Source organism: Octodon degus, unplaced genomic scaffold (assembly GCF_000260255.1).
Source record: "Octodon degus isolate 3935 unplaced genomic scaffold, OctDeg1.0 scaffold00109, whole genome shotgun sequence".
NCBI classification, from domain to species: domain Eukaryota; kingdom Metazoa; phylum Chordata; class Mammalia; order Rodentia; family Octodontidae; genus Octodon; species Octodon degus.
In genome coordinates this window covers 4709004-4718832 of record NW_004524685.1, presented here as the reverse complement: position 1 = coordinate 4718832, position 9829 = coordinate 4709004, and the positions used below count along the sequence as shown (strand labels likewise).

General features: G+C 36.3%; 1 protein-coding gene across 1 annotated transcript in view; it reads right to left on the bottom strand.

The window, feature by feature from the left end:
• Syde2 (synapse defective Rho GTPase homolog 2) overlaps positions 1-9829 on the bottom strand; it is a 72528-nt gene that overhangs the window by 46937 nt on the left and 15762 nt on the right. Inside the window, exon 5 of the mRNA XM_023699053.1 lies at positions 4165-5267. Within this exon, the coding sequence (XP_023554821.1) occupies positions 4165-5267 (1103 nt within the window). The remainder of the gene's footprint in view (positions 1-4164; positions 5268-9829) is intronic.

The window sequence follows — 9829 nt, the reverse complement described above, 5'->3', positions numbered from 1 at the left end:
TAATAATAATAAAATAAAATAAAAAGAAATTAAGAAAAATAATATATTTAAGGTAAGATAAAGTCCCTGGTTTAAATTTTACACAAGTTCTACAGTTATTAATCACTCCAACAACTTTCAATGACAGTATTTTTTTTTTAAATGTCTTTAGTACACGGTCTACAGCTCTCACTGCACAGATCAGGCTCGTAGTGCCCTCCTAAGGGCTTCAGCCTCCCAAGCGCGGGGGTTACAGGCACGTGCCACCATGCCCAGTCTCAATCACCACCTCAGCATGCCCCCAGCCACTGACACTATGTTTTTAACATAGTTCTATAGTCAGGTTTGGTAGTACAGGCCTGTAATCCCAGCACTCAGGAGGCTGAAGCAGCAGAACTGCCACAAACATGAAGCCAGCCTTGACTATACAATGAGCTCAAAGCCAGATTAAACTACACTTAAGACCCTGCATAAAAAATAGAAGAAAATAAAAAACAAAAACTAGTTCATTCCTACAGACTCTAAAGTATTAAATCTTAGGAAGTTCACTATAAATTCACTGAGAGGAAACCAATATGGTCTACACAAAGGAAAAAAAAAAACTTCATTAATCAGTTATTTTAAAGAATGAACATTAAGAAAACTAAGGACTATAAATGCTGTCCTACTACAAAGATTATTTAGGAAGCTCAACCAGGTTGAATTGAACAAAGGTATGGAGAAAAACTATTTCAAGACAGAAATAAAGCAAAGAATCCTTAAGAATTTGAACTAGGAATCACAATGTTATAAAAAAAATCTAGAAATAGGAGTACATAAGTGAAATTTTCAAGTTTACTTATGACCTAACATCTTCTGAGTCTGTAAAGAACTGACAGAATACAGGGGCCGGGGAGATGGCTCAGTGGAATAAGCGCTTCCCTGGCAAGCCCAAGGGCCTGAGTTCAATCCCCGGTTCCGCCAAAAAAAAAAAAAAAAACTGAAAAGAACTGACAGAATACAGAGAGAAGTTGGATCTCAGTATAAGAAAGGGTCAAAAAAAAGAAAGAAAGAAAGTGTCAATTGATACAGGGAAATTTCACCTAAAAGAGTTGAGATGATAAGCTCTACAATAAGTAGATGACAGTAAAGCAGACTATTTCTAAGAGATAGTAATACAAAATACTGCTATATTCAAAGGGATTGACATAATATGTTAAATCAAGGAAGACTCTAAGAAGAAAATTTAAATTTCCTATTCTTTGCTGATGCATGCACATTAATATGGCCATGTGCTGGGTTGATTACATCTCAAGACAGACATGGTAAAAATGTAGATGGCCTTTGGTGCTGGGCAGAGTGGCACACACCTATAATCCAGCATTTGGGAAGCTGGGATTTGGGAGACAAGAAGATCACTATGAGTTCGGATCACTATGAGTTCAAAGCCAGCCTGGGCTATATAGTGAGACCTACTCTAACAAAAAAATAAAATAGGGCCAGGGATGTGGCTTAGTGGACGCAGCGCCCGCCTAGCAAGTACAAGGCCTAGAGTTCAATTCTCGGTACCAAAAAAGAAAAAAATAGTAAAACTAAGACCAAAAAAAGCCCCTTTGGAACAAAAAAATAGATCAATAAAATAAAATAAAATAAAAAGTACTTTAACTGCCCAATAAAACAAAGCCAAGATATTAAACAGCATTAAAGGAAATGCAACAATTGAAGAAACAAATTTGTTTATAGCCTTGCTGGTATAGCAATACTGACATGACAGAAAATCCAGTAATACAGATGAATCTCCTTGAAGAAAATGATCCTATGAGGTAAAAAGGTACCACTTAAATAGACAATAAAGTAATAAAAAATTTCATCACCCCCAAAAAAAGATGAAGTTTGTAAAAGAATGAAGAAATAAAGATTAAATATAAGTATTTAAATATAATATTTGTTTCTTTAACTAAATACATGAAGTATATGTTTGCTGCCTCTATCAGAGCCAGAACCTGCACTGCACAGACCAGGAATATGATCTCAAGTAGTTTTTCCCACTGGAAGTTACCATCTATGGATGGCAGTAGCACTGAAAACATTTGGAAAATACAAAAGTTTCTGCCTTGTGACAAATTATTTTTATATGACTACCAATACTTAATTTTCACAGTTAACTGCCATGCCAGCCCCTGGGGCACGCTGAGACATGCTTGAGACTGAGTGTAGGGGCGCACACCTGTAATCCCAGCACTTGGGAGGCTGTAAACAGAATTATCACTACGAGTCTGATCTAATAGGGAGACCCTGAACACCTTGTAGGTCCTTTCCTAAAAAATACAGGAAAAAAAAAATTTTTTTCACAGTCAATAAAAAGAACAACTACGTCATAAAATGTAAGCAGTACAGTAGTCTGTGAACTGCAGACACGAAAAGCCTCTTTCTGTGTGTGTGTGCTGGGGGGGAAAGAAGCAAGGGAGACAAGACAAAGAAAGGTTCTTACAAAGTACATTTCCAAACATACAGTATAAAACTTAGCTTTTAGTTCACTGAAATTTTTTTTTAAATAAATTTTCCTAAACTTTAGAAAGCAGTGGCTGGGTTTGATCCCTGACTTGCCAGGCCAGGCCTTACCCCTAAGGCACTCTAAGACATCAATTGAGACTGCATGTGGTGGCACACACCTTTAATCCCTGTCCTTGGGAGGCTGAAAACCGGAATCACTACTGAGTCTGATCTATGTAGTGAGACCCTGTAGACCCTGTCCTAAGTTCATAAAATAAATAAATAATAAACTTTCGAGAAATACACATTGTTAAAAATATTTTTCTCATTCAAAAAAGGTGACTATCTTTGTACACCTACTTTTCATAAATATTTCAGAAAGTAAACTATAAAGGTACAAAGCCACTCAAGTTGCTTACTTTAATATCCAACTATAAAAGTTCCTGTTTAATAATTAGCTTTAAGATCTGCCTAATCTCTGAACTCAACACACAGCCCAATTAAAAAAAAAAAAAAAAAAAGACACAAGAAAAAAGTTGGCAAAAAAAGTTGGATTCAGAATTTTAGGCCTCATTCCTACAGACAAAATAAACTAGACAGAACTATGTACCCCTGGAAGAGTTTAGATGTCCTACTTTTCAACTTCAGAAAGCTTCAGAATCTATTTTTTTATGCATATAAGCAAGTAAAGTCCACATTGATTGAGCTGCCGAACACCACACAGCCAGTAACAGAGGAGAAACCAGAATCTAAGTCTTTAATTTCTTAATACAAAACTCCACTAACTTATGCTATACCTGTAGTCTCTACGTTAATATTCTAATATTGATATTTTAAATCAAGAAATTTTATTTCATTTTTGTATTTAACCTTGTCTTTACATTTATTTTTATAGCCAATGTTCTAAGAACTCTGAAAGCAATATAACAAAAATATTTCTGCACATAAAAAATTTTTAAGCTTAATACTTGACAGAATGTACGTAAATACTTTTTATACGTCAATAACATCCTCAGTGATATGTTATATCTCACTGTCCCATGTATTAATAGCTACCATTTATATGCTTGGCCTTCTTACTTAAAAAGGAGTGAAATGTGTTCGTGTTAGTAGGCCCTCTCCTCAGCCTCCATGACATCCTGGCGCAAAGAGAGAGATAACTTTTGATTTCCAAAGAGAGGGGCCAGGAAGAGAGTAGGAAATTAAGAGCAGGGAGTTAATTTTAGAAATAAAACAGAGTTAGGGCTGGGGAGCTAGTTCAGTGGCTTAAGCGCTTCCCTGGCAAGTGAAAAAGCCCAAGTTCAATCACCAGTACTGCAAAAAAAAAAGCTGAGTTACTATATTCATTATTAGAACTTCCTTGTAGAACAGCAAATTAGGCAAAACATTTCTTAAAAGAATTAGGCTTAGCCTATACTATCAGCTTTCCTAGGAAAGCCACTGTAAGTAAGGTAATCTTAATTTCTTATCTATAAAACCTGCCCAGCTCTGTATCATAGCACAAACTGGGGAACACTTAGCATGATCTGAAATCACAACACTGGTATCATACCTATAAATTGTATCCTAAATTGTAATATCAAAAGAATAAAGTGTAGGAATGAGAAAATGTCTAAATTAACTTTTTACCTTACCTTGCATTTCTTCCCAAAGACTCATCATTAATAAATTAATCAATAAAAGAGGTAGTAGAGAAACCCAGTGAAATAATACCTGACAGCCTCTGTTTTCAATTTCCATAATACATTTTTGTATCAGGAGTGGCACCATCAATCCTACATTTTCTCTTTCTACAACTTTTTGAATGTCAACACCAAATATTACTGATTCTCGATTTTTATCTAGTCCGTGAAGAGAATTCTCCCACTGTTCCATAAGAGTCACTTTCACATAAATAAGACCTCTAGGTTCAAGTTTGACAGCCAACTGATGTGTCCTTGTCACTCTGAATAAGGTGGGGAGAACAACAGTTCCATGACAACACACTCGATTTTTTCTTGGAGTGGGCTCCCAACTGAAAACTACTAATTTCAAATGTTGTGCATTTTCAATTTCTATGTTGAAAGTATGATCCATATCTAAAAATGTTGTCCGACACGTGAGCAAAGCTGTTCTTGCTTTATTTACTGAATCTACCTGAATTGCACAAAAGACATCTTTTGAATCTATCCGAGGGGGTTTTAAATCCTCAGCCCCATAGAAATGTACACTCATGAGCCCAGATATGTGCTGTGAACACTTAGGTTGATCAGAAAAGCTATAATGTCTGAAAGCATCTATGTCTATTTCAGTTTTGCTACAATTATTTGGAATGATTTCTTTTCCTTTTCCAAATTTGCTTTCATGTCCATGTTTGCTAGATTTAGTTATAAGTTCAGGTGAGTCTCCATCACTGAGATAACCACCTTTGCAGGAATACTTGGAATTCACAGAGGTTTTCTTCTGGCAGCTGTGCTGAGAAGACACAGTAGTATCAAGATGGTACCGGCTTATCACATTCCTCTTAGCAGCTGTGGTAGTATTCCCAGAAGGCAGAATAACAGTATGATGAACTTCTCTGCAATTACATTTAGAAAAGGAGGGAGTGCTATCTGGACTGTTTATATTATTCCAGGTTCCCTTAACATTCAGCTTTCGACTAAACTCTGGTAACTTTTTCATTTTCATGGAAAGTTTCCTCACAGTTCGTGGGGATTTTATTTTATCTGGTAAAGACCAATTAATCGAACTGCCTTTTTTCACAGGGCTAGGGCTTGGTGAAGATGGTTCCATCACTCCCAACTCAGTCCTATTTGCAGCAGCTAAGATCCCAGGACCTTAAAAAGAAAGAAGGAAAGATTATAAACAGGTATCACAAGAACAAATTCTTCCATTGTTTCACCTCAGCTGAGAGGCTTAGTTTAGGACCATCTCTATCTCCATGTTCAGGCAGAATGCATCCCAAGGATCTCCAAACAGTTTACAGTAGAAAAAGCACCTTTCTCTCCATCTCTTATTCGGAAGGTCATACAAAAGGGTGATGCAGGTACTTTTAACATGTCCTGTGCAATATAGTCCAGTGGGTGTAATTTTGTGCAGTGGATAGCTGATGAATAGTAGTCAGCGAACAATAATTAAATTTTATTAACTATAATCTACCTATAAGTATTTTGGTAAAAATAATATTAAAAGTAGTTTAATATTAGTAAATTAATATTTTATTATGATCAGATAATAACACCAGCCAACATTCATTGAGCTACTTAGTATGCAAAGACCCTAATCTAATTTTCACAGTAACCATACGAGGTATATATCATGAGTACCCATTTCCAGGTGAGAAGCCTCAGGCATATAGCTGTCAAATTTGTACAGGGTTACAGGGCCAGCAAGTGACAGAACCAGGATTCAAAACTATGCACTAGCTTTCAGAGTGAATGATATCAAATGCCATACTTTCAGCCTCTCCAGCCTCCTAAACACTATATCCCCAGTTATAGGTATTAAATTGAGTTTATTTAAAGACTTTTATAAACTATTACTAGAAATTGCAATATACACATTCCCACTAAAATACAGGTTAACCAATTTTATTTTCATATTTGTACTGTTCCTAATAATCTACAACTATTTTCTAAACCTAATATTATAGAATTTAAATTTTTCCTTTAAACAATCTAATTTCCCAATAATTTATAATTTATATATTTTTATACTATGACTATTCCTTCAAAGGCAAACACTGAATAACCTTATTATCAGAAGCTAATCAATATAAAACTACATTTCACGATCAAAATAAAATGTCTGTTCATTTTAAAACATCAATAGACAAAATGATCTTTTCTTTAAAGTATTAGTATTTTTTCTCCTCTCTGTTCTGTGTGCCCTAATCACAAAGAAGTAAGCTTCTTTATGAAGAGAAGACTATTTCAAGTATGCCTACAGGGGTCCCCTAGTAATAGCTAGTAAAAAATGAAGTGTTTATAAAACTGCACAAGGCATCCCCTTGTGCTGCAAATCACAATATACAATTCAACAGACTTACTAGTCTAAAACAGTCGACAGTACTCAAGGGCTTGTTTTAGTCTACAAACATTAATCTACTTTGTCAGAGCCTAGAACAGGGAACCAGTGTATGAAACTGCTCTGCATTTCATTAAGTTATTAAGGAATTTTATATTGTGACTTTTGTACACATTACATAATTTTTCTGAAACCTTTTAATTGTTAAAATTAAATATAGCACACTTTTGCCAGCAGTTTCTATTGCTAGTTTATTGAAACACAGTGCTTAGTTTTTATAGAATCTAAAAAATGAAATAGTACCAAATTCCACAATCGTTTAAAATTAAACTACAAGGACTGGGGAGATAGCTCAGTGGCATAAGCCCCTGCCTGGCAAGCACTGTGTCCTGAGTTCGATCCCTAGTGCCCAAAAAGAAATTAATTCATTAAAAAAAACCCAAAACATACAATGTCAATATTTGGGGGTGGGGAGACAGCTCAGTAGAATAAGCACTTGCCTTGCAAGCACAAGTCCTGAGTTCAATCCCGGGTACCACAAAAAAAAAAAAAAAATTAAACTACAATATACTAATCAAACCATAGAATATAAAAGTATAACATGAAAATCCTTAAATATAAATTTAAGTACCAGGGTAGAGTCAAGTGAAACCAACATATTCCTTCAGCATCTAGAATAGTAACTGACATTCAACATTTATTCAATAAAGGAAGGAATCAATCAATCCTTAACAGCCCAGCAAATCAATAAACTTTTCAGAAACTCCAATGTAAGAATTAATACTAGTTACCAGCCATAAATTAATGATACTAGCAAGTGATGTTAATGAAGCAAAAAAATCATGAAAGATCACTGCAAACACAGTGCAAACAATCTATCAATACCTAACACAAGAAGACAGTCTAATATATTAAGGTATATCAACTCAGCGAAACTCAATAAAGCTTAAAAAATAATAATGTGGGGCCGGGGAGATAGCTCAATAGAATAAACGCTTGCCTGGCAAGAGCAAGGGCCTGAGTTCAATCTCCAGTTCTGCCAAAAAATAAATAAATAAATAAATAAATAATGATGATGATGATGATGATGATGATGATGATGATGATGATGCTAGTACTCAGGAGGCTGAAGCAAGAGGATCACCACAAATTCCAGGCCAGCCTGGTTTACACAGAAAGTTCAAGGCCAGGGGCTGGTGAGATGGCTCAGTGGTCTAAAGCAACTACTTAGAACAAGCTTAGCAAAGCACAGGGACCGCAGTTCAATCCCCCAGCACCACATGCCAGCCAGCCCCGCCCCCTGGTGGGCTGAGCTGGCCACACACACACACACACACACACACACACACACACACTAAATAAATAAATAAAAAAAATTAAAAAAAAAAGAAAAAGAAAAAGAAAGTTCAAGGCCAGCCTGAATTACACAAGAGACTCTGTCTCAAACAAACAAACAAGAACACAATTAATAACAAAAAACACCCACCAACAATGTTAATTCACATGCAACAATACAAGATGAATATACCAAGACAAATGAGCAAAGAAAAGCTCCATCTGATTGCCAACTACATAAAAGTGAGGATGATTTTTTAAAAACTCATTTATATTAAAAATTCTTGTACAACAGCTTTTCTATTCTCTAATCAAAAAATTATTTTGACTGCTTAGGCAGACACAGGGACTGGGGTTTGATCCCCAGCAAGTGCTGAGACAGAGACTAAATCTGGGAATGGTGGCAGAGGCTGTAATCCCAGCACTTGGACAGGAGGATCACTACGAGTCTCATCTGTATAGTGAGACCCTGTAGATCCTGCACTAAATACATTAAAAATTTTTTTTTTCTTTTTAAAATTCAACCACTATCTCTGCTAATATTGCTAAGGAAAGTAAATAACTTTAGGTTAACATTTCTACCAAACTTAAAAAAAAGCTACACAGCTTATTTCTAGATGTCCTCCAAACCCTCATACACTCACAGATGGCGCTCTTCAAAGGTGGCTGGATTTCAAGTATGAATATGGTATACGCGTGTGATACTGGAATTATGGGTGCGGGTGGCACCCATCAGTAGGCCTGTAGCCTGGAGAGAACATAAAGGGATAGGAAGAAAGCAGGTCTGCAGCTGCTGCCTGCTGTTTCTCTGGCTTCTGCCTCCCCACCTTACCTTTCTCCTCTGTGCCATGCCTCTGCCATGCAACCCTGCCTTAGAGACAACCCTGCCTTACCGACTGAAACTTCTACTAACTGTGATCTAAAATAAACTTTTCCTCCTCTGACTTTGGGTCTCAGTAACAAGAAAAGTAACTAAGATAATGACATATAAATAAACTGCCTAAAGTATTTCCTTTGGTCACTTTAGGACTTTGCTTATTGAATTTCAATTACTAAAACAATGACAGTAAAAAATGAAATACAAATATCAGTCATTCCATACTTTAAAACATTTTTTAAATGTTTGAGAGAAATGTAAACTAGTACAAATACTATGGAAATCACTGTGCAGATTCCTCAAAAAACTAAAATAGAAATTCCATTTGACTCAGCCATTCCCCTCCTAGGTTATCTTCCTAAAAGAATTAAAGAAATCGTATGATAGGGACACATGCATACCCACACTGTAACAGTATAATTTATAATAGCTAAATCTTAGAAATGACCTATGTGCCACATGCCCATCAACAGATGAGTGGATAAAGAAAATGTGGTTAGGGTTGGCGAGATAGCTCAGCGGAGTAAACACCTGCTTAGGCAAGCACAGGGACCAGGGTTCGATCCCCAGCACCACAGGCTGCACTGGCCCTGCCCCCATGGGCTGGCTACCTGAGCAAAGCATGGTGGTGCACGCCTGTAACCCCAACGCTGGGGAGGCTGAAAACAGGAGGATCACTATGAGTCTGAGCTGCATGAGATCCTGTACCAAATACATAAAATAAAAATGTATTTCTACACAATGGCGTACTACTCTGTCACAAAGAAAGATAAACTTGAAGAATTTATAGGTTAAATGGATACAACTTAAGACCATAATGTTGAGTGAAATAGGTCAAATACACAAATTTAAGTATCTCATACTTTCTATTACATGAGAAACAGAGAGAAACAAGATAGATAATGAGGAACTAAGGAGAACTTTTTCATATGGATGAGGACACAGACAAACAGGGAAGAAAGGGAAATGGGAAAAAATGACAACAGGGCTTCTACATATGGGAAGGCGCACAACAGCTTCAAGGAGCAAGGAGATACCTGTTCCTTATTATGCCTAAGATGTTTGAAATGCAGTGAGATAGTGAGGCTAAGATTGATAGCCCAAATCGTTTGATAATAACAATAAGCTTTTCTTCTGGATGGTTAACAACCTAAGTTTGCA